This window comes from Giraffa tippelskirchi, chromosome 7 (genome assembly GCF_054371585.1).
Source record: "Giraffa tippelskirchi isolate mGirTip1 chromosome 7, T2T-mGirTip1v1.2.pri, whole genome shotgun sequence".
In the NCBI taxonomy this organism is placed as follows: domain Eukaryota; kingdom Metazoa; phylum Chordata; class Mammalia; order Artiodactyla; family Giraffidae; genus Giraffa; species Giraffa tippelskirchi.
The window spans coordinates 71,591,310-71,618,879 of NC_137281.1; the positions used below are offsets into that span (position 1 = coordinate 71,591,310).

At 38.7% G+C, this 27,570-nt stretch overlaps 1 protein-coding gene, 1 non-coding gene and 1 pseudogene across 4 annotated transcripts; all 3 read right to left on the reverse strand.

Annotated features, from left to right (window-relative positions):
• Positions 1 to 5,979: 5,979 nt before the first annotated feature.
• On the reverse strand, positions 5,980 to 27,236 carry ATG12 (autophagy related 12). 2 transcript variants are annotated; one of them, XM_081513721.1, is made up of 5 exons: positions 27,062 to 27,236; positions 16,534 to 16,670; positions 8,307 to 8,369; positions 7,977 to 8,047; positions 5,980 to 7,776 (listed from the first exon to the last, which is right to left on the reverse strand). In XM_081513721.1, exons 1-4 carry the CDS (start codon positions 27,222 to 27,224, stop codon positions 8,021 to 8,023), a joined length of 390 nt encoding a protein of 129 aa, XP_081369847.1. In that variant the 5' UTR covers positions 27,225 to 27,236; the 3' UTR covers positions 5,980 to 7,776; positions 7,977 to 8,020. The 2 variants fall into 2 exon arrangements, with proteins under 2 accessions (XP_081369847.1, XP_081369846.1); XM_081513720.1 differs by lacking the exon at positions 7,977 to 8,047.
• Positions 10,782 to 11,503, reverse strand: LOC145514833 (small ribosomal subunit protein eS8 pseudogene; annotated as a pseudogene). Its single transcript, XR_014060492.1, has one exon. The product of XR_014060492.1 is annotated as a small ribosomal subunit protein eS8 pseudogene (transcript).
• LOC145515971 (small nucleolar RNA SNORD55/SNORD39) lies at positions 11,486 to 11,564 on the reverse strand. The gene has a single exon (XR_014061163.1). It is a non-coding gene; the product is annotated as a small nucleolar RNA SNORD55/SNORD39 (small nucleolar RNA).
• Positions 27,237 to 27,570: the final 334 nt, after the last annotated feature.

Below are 27,570 nucleotides of genomic sequence, written 5' to 3' on the forward strand. Positions count from 1 at the left end.
CACTCAGCCTTCTTTATGGTCCAACTCGCACATCCTTACACAACTACTGGAAAACCCATAGCTTTGACTATACGGACCTTTGTCCGCAAAGTGATGTCTCTTCAAAGGAGCATGCGTCTTTTAATTTCGTGGCAGCAATCATTGTCTGCAGTGATTTGGAAGCCCAAGAAAATAAAATCTGTCACTGTTTCCACTTTTTCCCCTTCTATTTGCCATGAAGTGATGGGATCAGATGCCATAATCTTAGTTTTTGAATGTTTAGTTTTAGGTCAGCTTTTTCGCTCCCCTCTTTCACCCTCATCAAGAGGCTCTTTACTTGCTCTTTGCTTTCTGCCATTAGAGTGGTATCATCCGCATACCTGAGGTTGTTGATATTTCTCCAGGCAATCTTGAATCCAGCTTGTGAGTCATCCAGCCCAGCCTTTCACATGATATACTCTGCATATAAGTTAAATAAGCAGGGTGACAACATACAGCCTTGACATACTCCTTTCCCAATTTTGAATCAGTCCGTTGTTCCATGTCCAGTTCTGTTGCTTCTTGACCTGTATACAGGTTTCTCAGGAGACAGGTAAGGTGGTCTGGTATTCCCATCTCCTTTAGAAATTTTCCACATTTTGTTGTGACCTACACAGTCAAAAGATTTAGTGTAGTCAAAGAAGCAGAAATAGATTTTTTGTTTTATTCCCTTGCTTTCCCTATGATCCAACGAATGTTGGCAATTTGATCTCTGGTTCTTCTGCCTTTTCTAAATACAGCTTGTACATCTGGAAGTTCTTGGTTCACGTACTGTTGAAGCCTACCTTGAAGGATTATGAGCATTACCTTGCTAGTGAAATGAGCGCTTATATGTGAAATGAGTGCAATTGTACGGTAGTTTGAACATTCTTTGGCATTGCCTTTTTTGGCGACTGGAATGAAAATTGACCTTTTCCAGTCCTGTGGCTACTACTGAGTTTTCTGTTGAGTCTCTTAATTACTAAATATCTCATTTCAGCCATTTTAACTCACAAATATTGGGAATGAAAAACAAAAATCAACTACAAGCTTAACTTGCCTGCGTTTCATAGTAGATTACACTTCCCTAAATTTTTCAGACAGTATTTTCTTTTTCTAGCTCCTGACATTCAGAGAACTCAAGGACATATATATATATATATGTGTGTGTATACACATAATATATATATATATAATATGTATCTATAATCAAGGATCTATCTATATAACATAGCTATATCCACACATTCATATTGCCTCTCTAAACTCTCCCCCCAAGATCATGATTGATCCCCTTTATGTCGATGTCTCCTGCATCTCCCTAATTGCACACACCGAGAGCTATCTTGAACACCTTTTAGTGCCACAAATGAAATAAACCATATTTAAAACTCCTTTCAAACACACTTTTCATTTCCTGGAGGCTCTATTTCCACAATGAGGCTACCAAAGTTCAAGAACCTCATCCACCACTGCCTACTGTTTCCAACTTCATTCTCAATTCAGTTCAGTTCAGTCGCTCAGTCGTGTCCGACTCTTTCTTTCCCAGCATCAGAGTCTTTTCCCATGAGTCAGTTCTTTGCATCAGGTGGTCAAAGTACTGGAGTTTCAGCTTCAGCATCAGTCCTAATGAATATTCAGGACTGATTTCCTTTAGGATTGACTAGTTTGATCTCATTGTTTCATTCTCAAGCCTTTTCAACCAAGATAACTTTTTAAAATCTCCAGAATATCTTTTAGGGTTTCCCACCTTTCTATTCCTATTGCTACTCCACTTGTTCAAGCCTCTACTATAATTTTGGGTGGATTATTGTGCTGGCCTTTCCCAGTATGGGTCTTTTATTATACACACTAACTATCCTTTAAACTCCAGACTGATAATGTCTCCTGGTCAGAAACTTTCAGTAACTCTTTATTTTCTACACACTAGGTTTGTCAGTCTGGCACTTAAAATTCTCCATGTTTTGGTTCTACAATACATTTTTCATCTTTCATCTTTACTTTTCTCATTTACCAGATGTCTTCCAGCCAGATTATATTAGTTAGTATTTCTCGTGGTTACCAAATCCCTTCTTCTGCTTAAGCTTTTCCTTCTGCCTAAATACTAGAAAGATATTTTAATATGTCCAAATCCTACCTTAAGGTCTTAACTCAAATGCTTTCCTCTCGTAAGTTATGTCTCCTCTTGAACAACTAGAGCAATAATCAGTATCTTTCTTATGGTACTTACCACCTAGCAAGAGGTATTTGTAGTTACTTATGTGGATTATTTTGACAATGAGAACCTTTGGGATACAGTTCACTTACATGTTATTTTTGTATCCTCTTCTCTGTGCCTAGCACAGTGCTTTGAGTATGCATGAATGGTGACTTCAGTAAAAGCATACTGGTAATTGATTAGAGTAATTCAACTGTTGTTTTTTTTAAGGATCCTTGTGGCTGTACATTCAAATGCAGTAGACTTGTTTCTTTGCAGGCTTTTACTTTTTTTGCAAAGAACACCCAAATTCTTCCACAAAGAACTGCACATTGCAATGGCAGTATCCCTCATGCCCACCTACCCCAAGTGACCGCCAGGACAGGCTCTATGAACATACGCAGAACACCTAGAGTCAGAGGTGGTAGTTCTACTGCACTGTGCATGGCCCAGGGCAATGATCATCACATTTCAGACAGACTTAAGATCATTTAAGAAAGACATTGACATGTGGTAGATATCCAGAGAAAGGAGCTAGAATTATTAGAGGTTTACAATATTGACCTATCTATCCATTCAACACATATTTAAATGCATGTACTATACACCAGGTACTGCTTGTAGAACTTAAGACTGCCTTCAGAAGGCTTATGTTCTAATGTTCATGGGGGTAGCTACAGCAACTAATACTACATACAGTATACAAGGAGAAATGGACACATGGTACTATATACAACACACAATGGAGAAAAATTAAGCAGGGGAAAGAAGAGAGTGGTGAGGAGGCGTCATTTTAGAGGAACCTCAGGGGAACACTTTCTTGATGAAGTGATAGTTGAGCAGGAACTGAAGGATGTTAGTGAGAAGTTGGTTGTCTGGGGGAAGTTTCCAGGTGGAGGAAATGGTAAGCAAAAAGCTTTGGGATGGAAGCAAGTCCAGTGTTTGAATAACACAGATGAACACGGATGTGGGTGGCAAGCTGTAGAAATGGGGACTTTAGATCACTTAGGACTTTTACTTGGAAACGGGAAGCTACTTGGGGGTTTTGGCCACAGAGCAGATAAAGGGAAGCCAATTAGCTGGCTATTATATTTCACATGAAAGATCATGGTGGCCTTGGCTCGAGTCGGAGAAGAGATGAAAAATGGCTGAATTCTGAACATGTTTTTGGTAAAGTTGCCAAGATTTGCTGACAGACTGGAAGTGGGTTGTTAGAGGAATTAGTAATTAAAGAATCAGACGGAATGGATTTGCCAAGATTAAAGTAGAGGACTTGGGAGAATTGAGGTGGAAAAGGGGAAAAGATATGCTTCGTACATAGTAGAACTGGGAAGAGACAGTTTTAAGAGGTAGGGAGGAAGGCAGCAGGGAAGAGAGTTCTGTAAAGCATGGATCCAGCTCAAAATGGATAGGGTGTCACTGTAAATAACCAGTGAGTTTCAGGTGTATCTGCTTCATATGAGAATATACAGGGAACCATGGGAGCTGATTTATAAGGATTTCTCTAACTCAAGATTCTAATCATACTCACATACATACATGTTTTTATCTTTCCTTCATCAATATCACATAAGAAAACAAAGGGATTTCTCTGGCGGGCCAGTGGTTAGGACTTGGCCCTCTCACAGCTGAGAGCCCAGTTTCAATTCCTAGTCAGGGAACTTAGATACCACAAGCTGAGTGGCATGACCAAAAAGGGAAAAAGAAAAAGAGGTAAATCTAATATTTGGTATCAAGGATCTTACTATTATTTAAAAAATAATAGTAATAGTAAAATTTCAAGAATTATTTAAATTCATACCTGACAATCTACCTCCCAATTAGAAAGTTCCAGGAAAACAGGAATCTTATGCTTTATTCCAATGCTGAGGACACAGTAGGCACTCTATAGGTGAATAAACAAAATAAACAAATGAAAATTTATAATTTCAAGGCTCTTGATAGATTGCCAAAATATCTCCTAAATATGTAGTACTAATTCATATTCCATTCACCAAGAGTATGATAGGGCTTATTTCCCAAGAATGTTGTCAATTCTGGTAATTGTTTTTAACTAGTGATAATACAAGAAGTGATAATCAGCATTTCATAGTTTTTACTTGTACTTTTTATAACTAGTGATGTCCAACACTTTTCATGCTCCATTAGCCATCAATATTTTTATTCTTGTGAACTGCATTTTAATGTATTTTGCCCATTTTTCAATGGTCTTTTTCAACTGAAATGAGCTCTTCAATTATTGGACATCAAAACTATCATATGTTGCATTTTTATCTTCTGCCATAAAAAGTTAAAAAAATTTGTTGCTTTAAGCTAAATCATTTTGCAAACCATACTTAACTTCATAAACTCAATATATAATGAATTACTGATTATGTGTAAGGAAATGTACTGAGTATTACATAGTGGGTACCAAATAAAAGCCCCCCAAACATCCCATTTTTAGGGATATTACAATGATGAAAGGGTGTTCAACATGCATATAAGGTAGTAAGTGCAGTAACTGCTGTAAGCGTGGTAGTTCGCTGTGTTCTTATAAGAGTATCTCCTCCTTCTGAGATTCAGGTAATCTTTAACAAAGATAAAAAATAAATTAGGCAGAGAGGTAAAATTTGAAGGGGCTGAGGTGTAGGAAACAGAAAACAAACCCAATGCATGTTCAGGGAATAGCGAATAATCTAGTGTAGGCTGAAAAATTTTGAAGGAAAAGTTATTTGTAAAACTAAACCTGCTGTACTCTTTTCTGAATATTTTCCTTTCATTATGTGGTCTGTAGCTGAATTCCCTTATGCCTTACTAAGGCATATTGCACTAAGTATATTATAATCCTTGGAAAATGAAGCAGAAGCTGCACAAAAGGTGGTTTTCATTATTATACCCCTGAACACCGCACTTTTCCACCGTGGGTTACTCACAACCAAACAGGTTGTGTAATCTAAAGAAAGTGTAATCTAATGCTATGTGATCTAAGCTCGGTCTGCACTTCTTTTTGAGTTTCTAATCTAACCAGAATAGATAATATTAAAGGTCCCTTCAGAGTTAAAATCCACCCCCCTCCAAAAAAAAAATCCAAAAACCAAAAAACTGGTTATTCCAGAAACGATTCCATCTTATTTTGATTCCAGATAAGACATTCTTAAGCTTATCTTATACCCTAAACACGAAGAACTCATTCTGAAGTTAAACACGGAGAACTCATTGTGAAGTGCTTGGCGTGGGCAGCTTCAAAGACAAAGCCTGAATATTATAACACTGTGTTGTGTGTGTGCTCAGTTGTTTAGCTGTGTTCAAATCTCTGCGACTCCCACTGTAGCCCAGTAGGATCCTTGGTCCATGGGACTCTCCAGCAAAGAATACTGGAGTGAGTTGTCATTCCCCTCTCCAGGGGATCTTCCTGAAGCAGGGATTGAACCCAAGTCTCAGCATCTCCTGCACTGGCGGGATTCTTTACCACTGCACCCCCTGGGAAGCCCCATATTCTAACATTACATACACTGTAATCTCTATACAGTGAGATAAAGCATGACATTACTGACAGTGATTTTCTCATAAATATGGAAAACTTAAAACATAACCTGAGGGTTCAGGTCCCCCCAACACCCTAAGCTCATGTCAGTCAAGAATTCAAACATCTACTAAAATATTTTTGTGAATTGCATTCTAGGTTCCCGTAAGCAAATAACTTGGGGGATCTAGGCTTACAAGTAAGTGTTGCAAATATAGTTTGAAAAACTTGTAGAGCCCTATTTTTAAAGGTTGTGAGGGAAGAAAACAAAGTATACGTATTTAGCTAACCTCAGATTTAATAAATTAATTATTCAAATCAAAAAAGAATAAGTTGATGACACAATTCAAACTCAAGTAGTTTTGACTGTTGAGGTAAGTAAACAGTCTATCATTTTGAAACCTTAGCAGCAAACATAACATACACACAGGTTAAACACATTCTTGCTATCTGTTAAATATAAATGCATATAGATAAATATATTTATATCCTTCAGTGAACTTTAAGAGCACAAAACTAGACAACAGATCTTCACCATATTCAACTTATTTGTTCTGAAAATAATACTTTCCAACTTTCAACATATACACTGATTTCTTACCTCACCTTACAAAATAAATTTACACAATTCAACCTATATTATTTCAGGGCTAAATACTAGTTGCATTAATTTATTAAACAGGGACATCATTATAACGGGGCTTAGAAATTTGTTCTCAAGTAGAAAATGAGAACTGAACGTGATTTCATCACCTTAAACTGAATTGTTCCTTGGCATTCTCTAATGATAATGTATGGCAGATCATTAACCATAAAGTACATGCTGGGACTCAAAGGACAGAAGTGTAGCTCAAAATTTCTTTGACAAAATCATACCATTCTCATTACCTTTGAAAATAAACACTTAGATTTCTTGTACACACCTTAGATCCTGTTTGAACATTCTATTCAATTTATTAGAATGTTTTATAAAAAATGCTGCATCACAAATACAGAATGAAGAAAAAAGTTAAATCTTATTAAAGCAATTATCAGTTTAATAGCATCAGTAAAAAAAAAAAAATAGTGCTTTTACTCATGGCATAAAATCTAGCTATTTTCCAATTATTCTTTGAGCATTTTCAAGTTGGAAAATACATTATAAAAAATTGAAAGATGCTGCCAAGCTTACTCACTGAGTGTTTTTGACACTATAGAAATAAAAGAGAGATTAATACCACAGTTATAACCACTGGGACTCAAGAATCATTAAACGATAGGATTGAAAGAGTTCAATGACTCATTTGTCTAGAATTTGTAAAATTATTTGTTTCCCAATAAAACAAACCAAAACCATGACTCTTCTCTAAAGCAGTATTCCAGTGTGTCAACATGTGTGTGCTCTTGGCTAGACGTTTGCTAGAAATTAGCAGGAAGAGCTATGATCTTCTGGTGAAGATGTAGAACCAAACTGCTTAACTCTTTCTGGCAGCTGGGTTGCCCTCTACTGACTGACTAAGGTAATAAAGCCAGCCAGTCAATGCATATCTGTTTCACAAGATAACACTGTTGACAGAAATGAAAATGAGAAGAGGCCTATCACTGAGACAGACAAATTGAACTCCCCTGAATATGCCCGCAAAGAATGTTTTAGGAAATTGACTTTTAGAGTGGGGGGAAAAAATCAGTAGAGTGCTAATTCTTCAAGTAAACAATTTCAGTTATTTTGAGAAGTTGTACAAAAGCAGCTTTATATCATCTTAGTCTCCTTTTCAATACCTTGAAGATACCTCTGAAGAAATAATTGTAATGGGTATATACTAATGTCAATCTTTTATGATGATTTGTGTATTAATACAAATCACATTTTTGTAAGTCCATCTACTCTGTGGATATTTTAAAGAATAAACATGGGTCATAGTAGATACATGCTGAACAGATTACATCCACAAGTCTCTTGCCACAAGATCAAAACTTTTCAGAGGGGTTTCCTTTGTGAAGATTCCTTTTCAGTTAGCAAAATCTGTTCCTCTATAGTTCATCCCCATGCTTGAGATTTGCAGTAATGCAGGACCAGTTTACCATCACTGCCAAAACACTACAAAAAGAAAAAAAAGGCGATAAATTAAACTCAATTTTTGTTATCTTTAGATAAAACTAAGAAAGAATTGTTATGTGTATCATAAATATCCTTGTACATGTATCTATAATGGCTATTTCCTTCAACAGATGCAAGCTGCTATTGGACAAATACTAGTAATCATAAACGTTAAAGATGCTAAATAAAATCATTCTTACATAGCCTCCTTTTCAATTTCTCGTAGGGAGATCTGGATTACTGATTATATAAACAACATAGAGGATACTCCCTGTAGGTAAAAAAGGAGATGTCACTTTCTGGTCATATTTCAGTCATCTTCTATTTGTATTATTCATTCCTTAATTCTTCAATCGCTGTGTCATTTATTGAGATACAACTACGTTCAAGGTGTTAAGAGACACAACAAAGTAATCTTTTTTGATAGACAATTATGAACGGCTTATCATCTCTTAAATGATGTGAATTAATGATCATACTATACACAGATGAGCATATTCCATGAAGAAAACAAAGCAGGAATGTTTTACCTCATAGAGGGTCCCAACTTCCTGGTCTGGGGAAGGGGCAAAGGACTGATTCACGTAAATAAACTGCAAGAAAGAAGAAAATTTATAGTGATTCATTTTTAAAGGTATTCAGATTAATCTGCATTTTTCTGGTTCCCAGTCAGCTACCTCAAATTCTTTGTCTTCAGAAGTGAACAAAGTGTCCCTAAACTCCTTCTTTCTAATTCTCATAAATTAGTAATTAATAAGATCTTTCGGAACAGTATGTTTTTCCTCTGGAGGAGTAACAGAATTTTTGTTTCCAGCTTTTTATAACTAAGAAACTTTTCTTTTCACCAATAGCTTTTAAAGACTTATACAAGAAATTACAATTCGTAAAAAATACCAATATTCTCATTTATTCATAATTAAAGACAGAGTTTCTCTTAATAAAGTTTTACACACACAGCCCCAAATCAAAACATCTAATTGTGTGCTGCGTGCTCAGCTGTGTATGACTCTTTGGGACCCCATGGACAGTAGCCCTCCAGGTTCCCCTGCCCATGGAATTTTTCAGGCAAGAATACTGTAGTGAGTTGCCATTTTCCACTCCAATGGATCTTCCTGATCCAGGGATCGAACCTGTATTTTGTATCTCCTGCACTGGTAGGTGGATTCTTAACCACTGCGTCACCTAAAGTCACTTGTGGCCAAATGACACAGAAAAAAATGTAACAAAATTGAAACCTAATATCCTTACAATCTTGTTGTTCCTTAAAGGATTCATTGTTAAATGTTTCAGTCTAGTCTGTTTCTACTAAAACATTTTAGTACTTAAAAAAATTCCTGAAGATATTGAAGCAAAAGATCATAGTGTCTAAGTGACTTTTCATAGTTTCCTTTTTAGAAAAGAAAACACTGAAGGTTAACACAGTCAATTTTCCTTTGTCTATATTAAATTCTAAGACTAAAATTTCCTGGGTTCCACATATGAGCATATTCTATGAAGAAATATGAAAGAAATATGCTGATAGTATATAGCTTTAGAGAAAATTTGTGGTTTCAGTTTGTTTTATTGGTAAACAGAAGTAATTTTACAAATTCTACACAAATGAGTCATCTAACTCTTTTCAATCCTATCATTTAATGATAGCTTGAGTCCCACTGGTTATAACTGTGGTATTAATCTTTTAGTCTTTAAATATATATATGTGTGTGTGTGTGTGTGTGTGTGTGTATATATATACACATACATATATATACACACACACAAATAGTTGGTTACTAGATACTATTTGGGATACCAGCTAGAACAAGAATAAATGTCGCATACATTTCTGCTTCAGACAATACAGAGTGGTAACAGTACTTCTTAAGTAAGGAAGAGAGGCTTCCTGGGTAGCTCAGCTGGTAAAGAATCTGCCTGCAATGAGACCCCGGCTTGATTCCTGGGTCAGGAATTCCCCTGGAGAAGGAATAGGCTACCCACTCCAGTATTCTTGGGTTTCCCTGGTGGCTCAAATGGTAAAGAGTCTACGCGCAATGGCTTTGATCCCTGGGTTGGGAATATCCCCTGGAGGAAGGTATGGCAACCCACCCCAGTATTCTTGCCTGAAGAATCCCCATGGACACAGGAACCTGGCAGGCTACAGTCCTGGCAAACAGTCAGACTCGAATGAGTGACCAAGTACAAGTAAGAGGCGGGGTTCTACTGAGATCCAGGTTTGAATTCTGGCTCTAAATCCAAGTAACTTTTTTCAAACTGTGTGCTTGTTTGTAAATACAGAAAATAACAGGACCTATACTTCTGGAAGCTGCTGGGAACAATAAAATGAGATCATACACATCAAGTATAAGTGCTTGGTAAATGTATTCAATAGACTTAGTTATACTTATTTAACTAAAATAATTCATGCTTAAATATAAATTCATTATTAAGGCTGAATAAGGTTCTAACGTAATTTCAGAAATCAGTGTGCATTTTAATGTGAATTTCCTGTGAGATATAATAATTTGTGTTTAATTCAACTATGAGTGAACACAGATTTTATTACTTTTTGGTACACTATAAATTAGGAAAAGGGCTCTGGATGACAATTTAGTTTATTTCAGCAGACAAACCCTGAGTGTCTATTATGTGCTAGGAAATGCACAAGGTGTGGAACAAAAATGAGGATTAATATGATTTCTACCTTCAATAAGCAAACATACTCAGATAACAATATACTTGGGAAAGATGCATCTGAGAAGGTGTGTAGCACAAAGATGTGGCATTAGTTTAGCCTAGCCGTTTGGTTAGGAAAGACTTTCTGGAAGAAAAAAGTTGAGGACTAAATTTGGACTTAACTAGGTGGAGAGTAATAATTAGGACTCTGTAGGCAAAAGCAACAAAAGATGCTGTTGAGTGTCAAAGGGACGATACAGCAGATATAGTAGAGAACTGTAAGAAACCTATGTAATTCTGTAGCAGGAGTTAGCAACTGAAAGTGACTTTATTTATTTATTTATTTTTTAACATGGAACAGTAAACGCCTTTATTATATGAGCTAAGACAGGAGGGAAGAGGGTTTATTTGCCTTTCCGGGCCTTGATCTTCCTCAGATAGAACTCGAGCTCTTTTCCCTCTAGCACATAGCCATCTGCTCGGCCACACTGGCCTGGTCTTGAAGCGATGCATGCAAGAAGCTTGCCCTGCTGGAACTGCTCCTCGAGAAGACTGCTGATTTTGGCATTCTTTTTCCTCTCATCGTATTTCTTCTGAATTTTCTTTGATCGTTTCTTATTTAAAATCTCCTCCTCCTCAGGAGTCACTGTCGGTACGGTGTGCTGTCGATGAGCACGATACAGTTCTTCACCAGGGTCTTGGTTCGGACCAGTTCGTTGTTGGATGCATTATAGACAACATGGATTATTCTTGTCTTCCGTGTACAACACTCCGAGCCCCAGGAGAAGTTCCCCAAGTCCAGCCTCAAGGCCCGGTACTTCTTGTTGCCTCCCCGCACATGGACTGTGTGTATGCGGCGGGGGCCAATCTTTGTGTTGACAGCGGGGCGTCCGAGCTCATACTTCCGCTTCTTGTGGTAGGGCTTTCTCTTGCCCCCGGTCTTACGGCGCTTGTGCCAGTTGTCCCGAGAGATGCCTGCGTGTGGAAGCGGGGGGCGAGAACCTGAGCTAGGGAGCCCGGAGCCGAGGCCGCCAGCCCAACGCCCCACGCCGGCGGCCGCACGCTCAGCTCTCCAAGGTTAGCTCCCCCACAGACAGTCGGGAAGTCACAGCATTTCCAAGGTGTCATCATGTACGTGCGACGCAGCCCGGACCCTTCCCGTCCCGACCCCGGCAGCCATGATGGTGCCGCTCGCGGCCCCGAGTCCTGCGGCTCCAGGAATGGCCCCTGGAACGGTCCCGGCGGCCCAAGCCCGAGCACCACCCTCCTCGCGGAAGTTCGGTGTCTGGGGGCCTGGGAGCCCGCGCTGCCGGCCGGGCCCGGAAGCAGGATGGCGCCGGATTGAGCTCGCTCCCGATCCCGGGCCTGAAGCAGAGCGCCACTTCTGAAAGTGACTTTAATATAAAAAAAGCAATTAAGCTAGTTTATATGGGGGATCCATGGAGGTAAAAATTTCAAATGCAATCTTTAACTAAATGCTAGAACGTGGAAGGATAAAATTTTAAAGACTAATGATTTGTTTTAAAATCACCAGTATTCATTGAGATGTCTCTTTAGTTGTTTTGGTTGTTATAACCTCTCGATTAGATTATGTAGGAAGGGTTCATGGGAACAGCATACTCTTGAGTTCTTGCACACTGCTAATAGTTGCTGCCTTAAAAGCCAGTTTTGTATTAATAGTATATAAAATGCATTATCTCACACTTTCTTTGTATCTCTGCTAGCCAAATATGGAGGTAACCTAATATCCTAAGCCATAACCTTTCCCCCCTAGATGTCCAAAGGATTTTTCTTTTTATTTCATGTCCAGTAATCTTACTAGAATGTGTCTTGGTAATGGTTGCACTGGGTCGGTATTCTCAGAATCTTGGTAAGTTTTTCAATATGTGGTTTCAAATCTTTTTAGAAGAAATTTCTCTGGAATTATAGTTCCAAGTATTTGTCTTGTTCCTTTGCTTTTGTTTTCTTCTTCAGGGACTGTTATCATCTCTATGTTTACTTTCCTTTGTTCATACTCAGTATTTATTGTTTTCTCATTCTTTTCTTCATTGTGGTGTGCAAGCTCAGAAGTTGCAGCACACAGGCTTAGCTGCTCCATGGCATGTAGGACCCTAGTTCCCCAACCAAGGATCTAACCCATGTTCCCTGCATTGTCAAGGCAGACTCTTAACTGCTGGACCACCAGTGAGGTCCCTCAAATTCTTTCAACATTTTATTCCACCTCTCCCCAAGACACATCCCAGAGCCTGAGCAACCAAACACTCCAGGCTGAAGTTCTTTAAGTTAAAAAAATTTTTAATACAATTCTTAAGGGTTACTTGCTATTTACAGTTATTACAAAATATAGGCTATGTTCCCTGTGTTATACAATATATCCTTCATCCTATCTTGCATCCAACAGTCTTTACATCCCACTTCTCCAGCCCTAAATTGTACCCTACTCCCACCACTGAAAACCATTAGTTTGTTCTCTGTATCTGTTAAGTCCAGTTCTTTTTTGTTATATACACTAGTTTTTTGTATTTTTTGGTTTCCATGATTAGGTGATATCATACAGTATTTGTCTTTCTCTGACTTATTTCACTTAGCATAACGCCCTTCAAGTCCATCCATGTTGCTGCGAATGGCAAATTTTCTTTCTTTTTTAATGGCTCAGTAGCATTCCATTCAGTTATTTATAAAGCTTCCTCAGACAAAAATTTTGCCTTCTTTCTTTTTCTTTGGGATGGTTTTGTTTGCTGCCTCCTGTACAACATTATGGACCTCCGTCCATAGTTCTTCAGGCACTGTTTACTAGATCTAATCCCTTGAATCTATTCATCACTTCCACTGTATATTCAAAGGGGATTTAAGTCATACCTGGCTGGCCTATTGGTTTTTCCTGCTTTCTTTAGGTTAAGCCTGAATTTTGCTAGGAGAAGCTGCTGATCTGAGTTACAGTCACTTCAGGTCTTGTTTTTGCTGACTGTATACACCTTTTCCATCTTTGGCAAGGAGGCTCCAATACTTTGGCCACCTGATGTGAACAGCTGACTCATCAGGCCCTGATGCTGGTAAACAGTGAAGGCAGAAGGAGAAGAGGACAAGAGGATGAGATGGTTGGATGGCATCACTGATGCAATGGACATGAACTTGAGCAAACTCTGGGAGATGGTGAGGGACAGAGAAGCCTGGCGTGTTGCAGTCCATGGGGTTGTGAAGAGTTGGACACGACTTGGTGACTGAACAAGTATTCCACTGTGTTGTGTGTGTGTATACATATCTTCTATCCACTTATCTATTGATAGGTTGCTTGCATATCTTGGCAGCACATCTGCTAACATGACATAGATCCTGTAGCTGTTGGGAATTTCTACCAACTTGAATCTTAGGGTTCACGAGGATACTGTCATCTGAGTCTTAAGTATACTGATGACAGGGATTTGGTTTTACTTTCTAGCTGACTGTTTTAGTGGGAATTCATGCCTTCTGACACTACTGCTATCTTCCCAGAATCCCCAGCATTACTTTTTCTTTTGATATTTATTTTGCTAAAATAATGTAGGGTCCAGATGGTGACTGCAGCCATGAAATTAAAAGACATTTACTCCTTTGAAGAAAAGCTATAACCAACCTAGACAGCATATTAAAAAAGCAAGACATCACTTTGCCAACAAAGGTCCATGTAGTCAAAGCTATAGTTTTTCCAGTAGTCATGAATGGATGTGAGAGTTGGACCATAAAGAAGGCTGAGAGCCAAAGGATTTGATGCTTTCGAACTGTGGTGCTGAAGAAGACTCTTGAGAGTCCCCTGGATGGCAAGGAGATCAAATCAGTCAATCCTAAAGGAAGTCAACCCTGAATATTCACTGGAACGACTGATGCTGAAGCTCCAATATTTTGGCCACTTGATGTGAACAGCCGACTTATTGGAAAAGACCTTGATGCTGCGAAAGATTGAGGGCAGCAGAAGGGGTCGACAGAGGTTGAGATGGTTGGATGGTGTCACTGACTCAGTGGACATGAGTTTGAGCAAGCTCCAAGAGATAGTGAGGGACAGGGAAGCCTGGTGTCCTGCAGGCCATGGGTCACAAAGCATCAAGAGACACCAACTGAACAACGACAGCAGCAGCTCCATAAAGCTAGAAGATGTGAGTTCTAGTTTAGTCTAGAAAAGTGATAAAAAAGATGACTTTTATGCTTAAAAGGGAAGAGACAGTCATATTCACTATAAAAGTTTAAAATTGGACCATATGAAATTGCTGGGGTAGTTTTTGGTCAAAACGATTCATGGATGAAAATTTTACATGGTTCAACCAACTACATGTTGACATCAAACAAGTCCTTTAAGGTTACTGAATATAGACAATACAAACTGTCAAAATTCTAACATTAACATAGAACAAAGCACTGTTTGGTCTTTTCTTCTATCTGCAAATTTCTAAAAGTAATGCCTTAATTACTTGGTTCTCCTTTAGTTACCTCTCTCTTCCACTCTTCATGCTCTACCCTTAGTAATCTCTTAAGTGTATGTCCTTATCCCCCTAACTATTTCATCTAGACTTGGCCTCTAGGCGAGGTCCTCTGTTCCTCAGGTTTTAGCTACCACATGCAAGTGGATGACACTGTAATCTTCTTTCCCGTCTCTGAAATTTAATTAAAGTCTTCATGGCACCTTTTAGAAAACATGATTTTCTCACTCCAAGTGATCACAAATGGGGATGTTCACCTGTAAAACTCAAAAATCTCCAACACTTTCCCCTTGCAACTTCCTTTGGAGGAATCCCTGGCTTTATGCTATCCTTATCTCAAATAACTTGTAGTGATTAACCTATCTTGCTCTTAACTTTTATACTCATGACATGACACTTCTGTGAAAACCAATTACCACTAAAATCTTAGAGTAGTTTCTTCTTCATTGACAAACAGAGATCAGTTGCAACAAACCTCACTCAATAATCACTTCATTCATCTTACCAGTTCTCACTCTTGTGTTCACAAGCAATTATATCCCTTCCCAATCTGTATACATAACTGTATTCAAAAAATACTTAATGATTCTTCAATTACCTATCCACTTATACATTATATGTTAACATAGACCAAGATTGTGATCTGAAGATAAAGGAATTTTATATATTAATACATGTGACAAAAAGTCAAATCCATGTAGACATTTAAGTTTCTGTGGTCAAATACCAAATTCAAAACCAGTGGTATTTAAAATTTTAATCCTAACAATTTGGCATGAAATGCTTAACATGTACCACAGTATGAAATGAGCACAGCTGACCCTTAGGGGGTTGGGATGCCTACCTTCTGAGCAGTCAAAAACCTATGTATACAAGGCAGATTCAACCAAGCGTTTGTCATGTAGTGGTACACTATGTACTTGAAAGGGCCCTGTATATGCAGATTTCTGCAGTTCAAACTTATGAAGAAAGAACTGTACATCTCTTGGTTCTTCCACAGCACATGGCAAAGGTATACTGCTTACCTTGAGAAGAATGGGAAGGATGCAATATTGATACTGGAACAAAGAAAACGCCAAAACTTTCTGTACCAATATTCTAGGATAGATCTTTCTGCATGGGCATTCAGTGACTTTTGGGGGAAAACCAATACAGGCTAAAAAAATTCATTTCATTTCAGGGTTCACCAGAGAATCCTTCAATAAAGCACAGAAATTCCACTAACAAGAGAAATAAAAGGACATTACTGAAGTAACTTATGTGGCTCCATACGTATTTCTGTACAAAAGTCACTCATTGCTGCCTAGGAACTATAGTTCCCCCTCCGAATCTATGGGTTCTGAGTGCTCCCTCAGAGCCACCCAATTGTGATGGAAAATATCCGGAGAAAAAAATTCCAGAAAGTTCCAAAGAGCAAAACTTTAATTTGTTGGGTACTGGCAACTATTTACATAGTATAAGGTATCATAAGGGATCTAAAAGTGATTTAAAGTATATGGGAGAACATGTACAGATTATATGCAAATATGCCATTTTATATAAGGAACCTAAGCATCTACAGAAGATGGTCCTGGAATCAACCCCCCACCCCACATACTGAGAGATGAATGCTCTGTGAATTTCTGTAGGGAAATGACCACCATTGGTTTCATACCAACTGTTCTGAAGCCACAAGTTTAAGGAACTTTTTGATGAAGTCAATGAGTCCTTGGATGGTTCGGGTTCGCTCTACAGCCCATTTCTTTGTTTTCATTATAGGAGTGTCTCCCACAGCCTTTAGCAGAATGTCAACTGTAAAGGAAAAAAAAAAATACAGTTGACCTTGGTCAAAACAGGAACTCAGGGCATCAATGTCCATACAGTTGAAAATCCACCTATAACTTATGCATCCACAGATTCCACCTACAGTGGATTATCTATTATTCTAGTAGGTATTTATTGAAAACAATCCATGTGTAAGTAGACTTGTTGCTCAGTTGCCAAGTCGTCTGACTCTTTGCAACTCCATGGATCCACTAGACTCCTCTGTCCATGGGATTTTTCAGGCAAGAATACTACAGTGGGTTGCCATTTCCTCAACCAGAGATCTTTCTGACCCAGGGATCAAACCTGCATCTCCTGCATCAGCAGGCAAATTCTTTACCACTGAGCCACATGTGAAGACAGAAGTAGACCTGCTTAGTTCAAACTCATGTTGTTCAATGGTCAACTATACTGACAAGAACACTGACACATCTGAAGAGAATGTGATATAAAAGGCTTTAGAAAGCTTAAATCTTCAATCAATATACAGTTTATGTATTTATGATCCTGGAGGCATGCCTGAGACTAAAAACACAAGATATGAAAAGATTCATTTAGAAGAACTGCACTTTCATTGAAACACTTATTTTTAATTAAAAAAAGATAAATCTATATTTCCAACAAAGATATTTAGAGGGGATTGGTTAAGTAAAAGATATTATACTCTATGATAGAATTTATATAGTATAGTAAAGATAAAGAACACACACTCTGAGCTCCCTGAGTTAAAAATCGTGGCTCTGCCACTTGCCAGGTATGTATACATGTATCTAGGTAAGCCCTTTAATCTCTCCATACTACAGTTTCTCCACTTGTAAAATGAAGATAATAGCAGAAATCTGGTAAGATTGTTATAAAGATTAAATGATTATGTATAGAGTGTTTATTTAGAACAGTATCATATAACTCACTCATTAAACCATAAGATAATTAAGCTGCCATTAAAGACAAGTATTATAAAAGCATATTTAATAGTATGAAAAAGTTGTCAAAAAGTTATTACATATAAAACAGCATAATTACATATAAAACTGCATATGATTTCAATTTCATTAAAACCATCACAGGCACATATTCATGTAAGTGTAGAATATGCTCCAAAATAGTATTTCCTAGTAGGAATATTATAGGTGATTATTACTTGATTTTACTTCTGCTTTTTGTAATTACCAAGTTTTCTACAATAAACTTTTTAATGAAGGAAAACAATAAAAATTATTAAAAAGAAAATACATCAACTCTGGCCAAAAAGGTTTCAGAGAAATCAAATGTTTCAGTAATTCAAAAACAAAGACGCAAATAGAAAGATGATGAATTTGTCTTCAGAAGTTACCTCACCTAACAAAAAAATCAGAAGTTTTTTCAACAATGAGGTAGAAGAATGGATTAGTTCTGACAAAATAGTGGAAATCACTGCTGCCAAACAGAGAAAAGAATGAAAAGAAATGAGGATAGTTTAAGAGACTTCTAGGACAACATTAAAGGTGTAATATTCACATTATACCCTAGAAGGGGAAGAAAGAGAGAGACAGAGCCTGAGAAAATATCTAAAGAGATAATAGCGGAAAATTTCCCTAACCTAGGGAAGCAAACAGTCACCAAAGTCTAGGAAGTGAAGAAAGCTCCATACAGGATTACTTCACAGAGAAATATACAACAACACATTGTAATCAAAATGACAAAAATTGAAGATAAACAGAAAATACTTGTACGTATAAAACATACAAGGGAACTTCCATAAGGCTACTAGCTGATTTTTTAACAAAAACTCTTCAGGTCAGAAGGGAGTGGCATGATATACTTAAAGGAATGACAGAGAAAAACTTACAACCAAGAACACACTACCCAGCAAGGCTCCCATTCAGATTTGATGAGGAAATCAAAAACTTTAAAGATTAAAAAAAAAAGCTGGAAGAACTCAGTACCACCAGCATTACAACAAATGCTAAAGAAACTTTTATAGGTGGAAAAGAAAAGGCCACAACTAGAAATAAGAAAATTATGACACAGAAAAGCTCACTGGTAAAGGCGAACATGCAATAAAGGCAGGAAGTCATCTGTACACAAAGCTAGCAGGGAAGTTTAAAGACAAAAATAGTAAAATCATCTGTATCCATAATAGGCAGTTTAAAGGATACATAGAACAAATCAGATGTAAAATATAATATCAAAACAGTAACTATGAAAGGAGGAAAGAAAGTATAACTGCAAAGTATCTAAAGTGCATTTAAAATTAAGAGATCAGCAACTTAAAACAAGTACACGTACGAATCGGCTCCTCCATAAACACCTCATGGTAACTGCAAAACAGAAATCTATTAACAGACATTCATACAAGAAAGAAAAAGGAATCCAAACTTAACACCAAAGATACTCATCAAATCACAAGAGAATGAAAGAAGGCGACCAAAAAGACCTACAAAGATGATCCCAAAATAATTAACAAAATGGCAATAGGAACACAGATATCAATAATTACTTTAAAACAGACTAAATGCTCCAACCAAAAAAGATTGGCTAAATGGATACAAAAACAAAATCTGTACAGTTACTGCCTACCAGGGAAACTCTTCAGATCTAAACATACATATAGACAGAAAGTGTGGGGAATAGGAAAACGTATGCACAAATGGAAATCAAATGAAAGCCACAGTTGCAACAGTTGTATCAGACAATATACACATTAAATAAAGACTGTTACAAGAGACAAAGAAAGACTACATAACAATGAAAGGATCAATCCAAGAAGATATAACAATTGTAAATATATATGCACCCAAAAGAGAAACACCTCAACATTTAAGGCAAATGTTAACAGATATAAAAGGAGTAAATGACAGTAACACAACAACAGTTAGGGACTTTCAACACTCCACTTACATCAATTGACAGATTATCCAGACAGAAAAATCAATAAGGAAACATAGGTCTTAAATGACACATTAGACTAGATTGACTCAACTGATATTTATCGAGTGTTCCATGCAAAAGCAGCAGAATACACATTCTTCTCAAATGCACGTGGAACATTCTTTAGTATAGATCACATGCTGTGCCCCAAAGCCAGCTTTGGTAAATTGAAGAAAACTGAATTCACATCAAGCATCTTTTCTGACCACAACAATACAAGGCTAGAAATAAACTACTGGAAAAAAACTGCAAAAAACACAAGCACATGGAAGCTAAACAATCAATGCATCACTGAGGAAATCAAAGAGGAAATAAAAAAATACCTCGAGACAAATGAAAACAATGATCCAAAAGCTATGAAACACAGCAAAAGCAGTTCTAAAAGGAAAGTTGACAGTGATACAGATTTACTTTGGGAACAAGAAAAATCTCAAACAACCTTACATCATCTAAAGCAACTGGAGAACAACAAATAAAATCCAAAGTTAGCAGGAGGAAAGAATAAATAAAGATCAGAGCAGAAGTCAGTGAAATAGAGACAAGATCACGGAAACTGAAAGCTGGTTCTTTGAAAAGATAAACAAACTTGATAAACCTTTAGTCAGACTCATCAAGAAAAAAAGGAAGAGAGCCCAAATCAATAAAATCAGAAATGAAAACGAAGTTACAACAGATACCACAGAAATATAAAGGCTCATAAAAGACTTCTCTGAGCAACTATATGCCAATAAAACGGACAACCGAGAAGAAATGGACAAATTTTAAGAAAGGTACAATCTTCCAAGACTGAACCAGGAAGAAATAGAAAATATGAACAGATCAATTACTTCTTTATTCAGTACTAAAACTGAATCAGGAATTCAAAAACTGCCAATAAACTAAAGTCCAGGACCAGATGGCTTCACAGGTGAATTCTACCAAATATTTACAAGATTTAATGCGTATTCTTCTGAAACTATTCCCAAAGATCGCAGCAGAAAGAACACTTACTAACTCATTCTATGAGGTCACCCTGTTGGAAAACCAGAAAAAGGTATCACAAAAAAAGAAAATTACAGGCCAGTATCAGTGATGGACATAGATGCAAAACTCCTCAACAAAACACTAGCAAACTGATTCCAACAATACATTAAAAGGACCATACACCATGATCAAGTGGGTTTTATCCCAGGGGTGTGATGAGTTTTCAACATCTGCAAATCAATCAGTGATACTAAACTAATAAAGCTCATCAATGAATTCCCTTAAGTTGCTGGATACAAAATTAGTGTATAGTAATCTGTTGCATTTCCACAGACTAACAACAAAATATCAGAAAGAGAAATTAGGGAAACAATCTCACTTAGCACTGCATGAAAAACAATCAAATAGCTAGGATTAACCTAAATAAGGAAGCAAAAACCTTGTATTCCAAAAACTGTAAGACACTGATGAAAGAAACCGAAGACAACACAGAACGCCAACAACAGACTGTGTTCTTGGATCGGGTGAATCAGTACAGTTAAAATGACTACACTACCCAAGACAATCTACAGATTCAACCCAGTTCCTACCAAATTACCAATGGCACTTTTCACAGAACTAAAACAAGTATTCTAACAACCATGAGAAAGAACAGAGCTGGAGGAATCACATTCCTTGCCTTTAGACTATACTACAATGCTACAGTCATCAAAACAATACAGTACTGACACAAAAACAGACATACAGATCAATAAAACAGGAGAGAGAGCCCAGAAATGAAACCACACACTTACAGCCAAGTAATCTACTACAAAGGAGACAATATACAATGAAGAAAAGACAGTTTCTTCAGTAAGTGCTGCTGGGAAAACTGGATAGCTACATGTAAAAGAATGAAATCAGAACATCCACTAACACCACATACACAAATAAATTCAAAATATATTAAAGACCTAAAATATAAGTGAAAGTGAAGTCGCACAGTCGTGTTTGACTCTTTGCGACCCCGTGGACTGTAGCCTACCAGACTCCTCCGTCCATGGGATTTTCCAGGCAAGAATACTGGAGTGGGGTGCCATTGCCTTCTCCAGGGGATCTTCCCAACCCAGGGATCAAACCCTGGTCTCCTGCATTGTAGGCAGACGCTTTTACTGTCTGAGCCACCGGGGAAGTCTTAAAATATAAGACTGGATACTATAAAATTCCTAGGGGAAAACACAGGCAGAACACTGACATAAACTGCAACAACATTTTTCTGGATCTGTCTCTTTCAGTATTGGAAATAACAGCAAATGTAACCAAATAGGACCTAATTAAAAGTTGAAAGCTTTGGCATAGTGAAAGAGACCATCAACAAAACAAAAAGACAACCTATGGACTGGGAGAAAATATCTACAAATAATGTAATAGACAAGGGATTAATTTCCAAAATACACAAAAAGCTCTTACAACTTAGTATCAAACAAACAAACAAACAGCCCAATCAGAAAATGGTCAGAAGCCCTAAACAGATATTTCTCCAAGGACAACACAGATGGTCAAAAGGCATTTGAAAAGATGCTCAATACTGCTAATTATTAGAGAAATGCAAATCAAAGCTACCATGAAGTCACGTCAGTCAGAATGGCCATCATTAAGAAGTCTACAAGTAATAAATGCTGGAGAGGGTGTGGAGAAAAAGGACCCCTCTTACATTGTTGGTGGGAATGTAATTAACACATATTATGGAGAACAGTATGGAGATTCCTTACAAAACTAAAAATAGAGTTACCATAAAACCCTGCAATTCCACTCGTGGGCATATATCTGGAGAAAACCATAACACACCCAAATGTTCATAGCAGCACTATTTAAAATAGCCAAGATATGGAAGAAACCTAAGTATCCATCGACAGATAAATGGGAAAAAAGATGTGGAGTATCACTCAGTGATAAAATAGAACAAAATAATGTCACTTGCAGCAACATGGATGGATCTAGAGATCATATTAAGTCAGACAGAGAAAGATAATTATCGTATGATACCACTTATACGTGGAATTAAAAAAAATGATACAAATCAACTTATTTACAAAATAGAAACAGAGTCACAAACATAAAAAACAAATTTATAGTTACCAAAGGGGAGAGGTGGGAAAGGAAATGGCTACCCACTCCAGTGTTCTTGCCTAGAGAATGCCAGGGACGGTGGAGCCTGGTGAGCTGCTGTCTATGGGGTCGCATAGAGTTGGACATGACTGATGTGACTTAGCAGCAGCAGCAGCAAAGGGGAGAGGAATATATTAGGAGTTTGGGATTAACATATACTACTATATATAAAACAGGTAAACAGGACTTGCTTTATAGCACAGGGAACTATACTCAATTATCTCGCAATAATGTACAATGCAAAAGAATATGACAAAGCATCTATACATGTATGTGTAGCTGAATCGGGGCTTCCCAGGTGGTGCAGAAGTAAAGAATCCACGTGGCAATGCAGGAGACAAGAGACTTGGGTTCGACCCGTTGGTCAGGAAGATCTCCTGGAGGAGGAAATGGCAACCGACTCCAGTATTCTCACCTGGAAAATCCATGGACAGAGGAGCCTGGTGGCCTACAGTCTATAGGGTTACAGAGTCGGACATGATTGAGCAATACACACACGTAACTGAATCACTTTGCTGGACGCTTGAAACTAACATAACACTGTAAATTAACTATGTGCGTGCTTGCTAGGTTGCTTCAGTCATAGCTGACTCCCTGCAACCCTACACACTGTAGCCCTCCAGCTTCCTCTGTCCATGGGATTCTCCAGGCACGAGTGCTGGAGTGGGTTGCCAAGCCCTCCTCCAGGGGCTCTTCCTCACCAGGGATTGAACCCGAGTCTCTTAAGTCTCCTGCATTGGCAGGCAGGTTCTTTACCCAGAGCACCACCTGAGAAGCCCAAATTAACTATTCTTCAATTTAAAAAAAAATTAAAAGTTAAATCAAAAGAAAGACTGAAAGCAGAAGTGTTTTGCTGCCTCCTAAAGTCAACTCTATTCTATTACATCCTTCTTGTCCCATTCCTTGGTATTAAAAATTGGGTCACTATGAGGTTACTGAGGTTAATTTATTCAAGTTTATCCCTGGAATGAAGACATCTGGAACCCATAATGCACTGTTTATCTTTCTATTGAAGTTTTTTTTCCTACTAAAGTTTATCTTCCTTCTTCCACTTGGTAATTCTAGTCTCAGTTATCCAAGAAAAAAAGATGAATTGGGAGATAACTAAGGCGATTTTGGTTAACTGATCTCCTATACCTCCTTGTCCCTGTTCCCTAAATTCCTTGGGGCTATCAGTCAACTGTGACTGTGCATTCCAAGAATGTGAAGCAAAAAACAGTGAGCTGTATTACTGAAGAAGGTGGCAAGGGCAAGAAGCTAGAGAGGAAAAATATTTATAATTAAAGCTATACATTTTAAAAAAAATTATAAAAGGTAGTTTGCTTGTAGTTCTCAACCATAGCTACACATAAGACTCAACTGGGAGAACATTTAGAAGAATACAGACGCCTACATCAATTAAATCAGAATCTTCTGGAAGTAGGGCCTTGGCACTGGTAGTTCAAAAGTTCCCTCAGATGATCTTAAAGGGCCGCAAGAACTAACAACCTGGGTCCGCTTCAATAAGCTGCAGATTAAACCAAAGGTGGAATATATGAAATATTTAAGCTTTTTTCTATCAAAAAAGGTCCTCAAGAAAGGATGACAATTTCAGGGTAGAAATTCAATAGCTAGAAAGTAAGTGTGACATCAGAGAAGCTAACTCAAATATTCACAGGAGCCAGAAGATGAAAATTTGATTTTTAAAGGATGGTTAAAAAATCATACATTGATCAGACCCAAGAAAACAGACCATATCTAGGTTGTGAGCAGTTCTCACAGCGATCTCCAGGGTAAAGTACGCAGTAAACTGTTGACTAAGACTGCAAGATATTAAGACAAACGCTTTCAAAGTCTGTTTCGGCTTACAGTAAATTGGAAGGGGAATAAAGGGAACAACACTACTATATATAAAACAGATAACTAATAGGGACCTACCGTATAGCACAGATACCGTACAGCACAGATGTTCAAGCTGGTTTTAGAAAAGGCAGAGCAACCAGAGATCAAATTGCCAATATCCACTGGATCATCGAAAAAGCAAAAGTACCAGAAAAACATCTATTTCTGCTTTATTGACTATGCCAAAGCCTTTGACTGTGTGGATCACAATAAACTGTGGAAAATTCTGAAAGAGATGGGAATACCAGACCACCTGACCTGCCTCTTGAGAAACCTGTACGCAGATGAGGAAGCAACAGTTAGAACTGGACATGGAACAACAGACTGGTTCCAAATAGGAAAAGGAGTATGTCAAGGCTGTATACCGTCACCCTGCTTATTTAACTTATATGCAGAGTACATCATGAGAAACGCTTGGCTGGAGGAAGCACAAGCTGGAATCAAGACTGCCGGGAGAAACAGCCATAACCTCAGATATGCAGATGACACCACCCTTATGGCAGAAAGTGTAGAACAACTAAAGAGCCTCTTGATGAAAGTGAAAGTGGAGAGTGAAAAAGTTTGCTTAAAGCTCAACATTCAGAAAACTAAGATCGTGGCATCCGGTCCCATCACTTCATGGCAGATAGATGGGGACACAGTGGAAACAGTGGCTGACTTTATTTTTCTGGGCTCCAAAATCACTGCAGATGGTGACTGCAGCCATGAAATTAAAAGACGCTTACTCCTTGGAAGGAAAGTGTTGACCAACCTAGACAGCAGGTTAAAAAGCAGAGACATTACTTTGCCAACAAAGGTCCATATAGTCAAGGCTGTGGTTTTTCCAGTGGTCATGTATGGATATGAGAGTTGGACTATAATGAAAGCTGAGTGCCAAAGAATTGATGCTCTTGAACTGTGGTGTTGGAGAAGACTGTTGAGAGTCCCTTGGACTGCAAGGAGATCCAACCAGTCCATCCTAAAGGAGATCAGTCCTGGGTGTTCATTGGAAGGACTGATGTTGAAGCTGAAACTCCAATACTTTGGCCACCTGATGTGAAGAGCTGACTCATTGGAAAAGACCCTGATGCTGGGAAAGACTGAGGGCAGAAGGAGAAGGGGACGACAGAGGATGAGATGGCTGGATGGCATCACTGACTTGATGGACATGAATTTGAGTGGACTCAGGGAGCTGGTGATGGACAGGGAGGCCTGGCGGTTCATGGGGTCACAGAGTCGGACACGACTGAGTGACTGAACTGAACTGAAAGGTATAGCACAAGGCATGCTACTCAATACTCTGTAATCACCAACATGGGAAATGAATCTTAAAGAGTGGATATATAAATATATATAACTAATTCACTTCACTGTACAGCTGAAACACAACGACTCCAAAAAAATAAGAGGATCTGTAAAACTCAAGGGATTCATCTGAAGGACGATTTTAGTGGTTATCTACACAAATAATTACAGGGTTTTGTTCCTCTACTGGTGCATCAGCTGGAAATGACAGAAAAGACTTCCCTCAAATGTAGAGTCAGTCTGACTTAAAAGAGGGACAATGCTGGGACAGACAATTACACTCCACAGCAGCAGAATATGAAGGTGGATGAAAGGCCAAGAGATCAGTAAGCACAAAACGCCATATCTACACTGTAATAAGACTCAGGACAGAAGATGATTTCCTGCTTTTCTCATAGGCAACTCTACACAGAGTGCTCCACTTAGGAATTTCTGCCTTTTACAAAGGAATTTCTGTATTTTACAATGGCGAACTAATTCTCAAGCAATAAAGGGTTGAGGAAAGAGGACAGCCAGTTCAAGCAATGAAATGATTTGTAACGAATGTAATTCGTTACAAAGATTCTTCAGTTTTCCCTTAGCAGTGCTCAAAACCCGTTTTTTGGTCCAAGATGAGCTCACACCCATTTGGTATAGAAAAACCGGTGACCTAGTTGGAAGGTGTGGATTCTACTTCAGATCTGCTACCGACTCTCCTTACCACCTAGATGGTTGGATGGCATCACCGACTCAACGGACATGAGTTTGAGCAAACTCCGGGAGACGGTGAAGGTCAGGGAAACCTGGAGTACTGCAGTCCATGGGGTCGCAGAGAGTCAGAAACGACTGAGCGGCTGAACAACAATCCGTATCAGCTAAAGTCACTATTCAAATAATTAGATCTAGCATTAAGTACTAGGAGCTACCAAGATCCCACAATGCTCCCCCCTTCACACAGCTCGCAGTCTGGCTATTTCAAAGGAAGATGAGAGTACATGGTTTTAAAAGCCAGCGCCACATCGCGAAGGCGCCTCTAGGGATAGCTTTTCTTTCGAGGCACTCAACTCAAACATCTTGAAAGCCGAAAAGTATACTTGAACCTCGTCTGGAACCAGCCCTACCCTAAATTTTGCTTCTTATTAGCCGCCATCCCTTTTCGAACACAACCTCAAACTCCCGCCTCTGCCCAGAGAAGACAGTGCTCTGAAAATTACTTTTTTTCTTGGTGTCACCGACAGGTTCCTCTGTTCCCGGAGAGACTGCAGCCGAAGAAGGGGGCTCCGGAGTGGCTGTTTCTGGGGAGGCCTCCGTAGGCCCTTCGGCTTCGGGAGCAGTTGAGGGAGGGAGCTGCAGCGCAGACTCCTGCTCCTCAGCCATCTTGCTTGGAGGGAAGTGAGGGCGGAAGCGGAGGCTCAGCGCGTGCAGTGGGCGGGCCTTGCGCCCAAGAGCATCTCTACAGAGGCGCCGGAGTAGGGGCGGGGGAGAGCCCAACCCAACCCTGACTCGGAATCGCAGGTTGGTTCTCCGCGTCGAATCTGTTGTAGCCCTCAGACCGCCGACAGAACAACTACTATTTCACTCTAGCCAGCTTCCGGAAAAGGTCTGTAGGCGACGTCTCCGTCAGCCGCCGAGTGCGCAGACGCCCCTAAGCGTCGCGCTCCGGCTCTGGAGCTGTTTCCGCTTCCCTCCGTGCCGACCCCTCCCAAGCCCCGCCCCATGCAAG

What these genes read in the sequence shown, in the direction of transcription:
- ATG12 (XM_081513720.1), bottom strand. Translation starts at nt 27,224, where the DNA reads ATGGCTGAGGAGCAGGAGTCTGCGCTGCAGCTCCCTCCCTCAACTGCT. An exon ending in TTGTGGCTTCAGAACAGTTG is followed by an intron (nt 8,370 to 16,533) that starts GTATGAAACCAA and finishes TCTTTCTTGCAG; the next exon opens with TTTATTTACGTGAATCAGTC. An exon ending in AAGTTGGGACCCTCTATGAG is followed by an intron (nt 7,777 to 8,306) that starts GTAAAACATTCC and finishes TTCTTTTTGTAG; the next exon opens with TGTTTTGGCAGTGATGGTAA.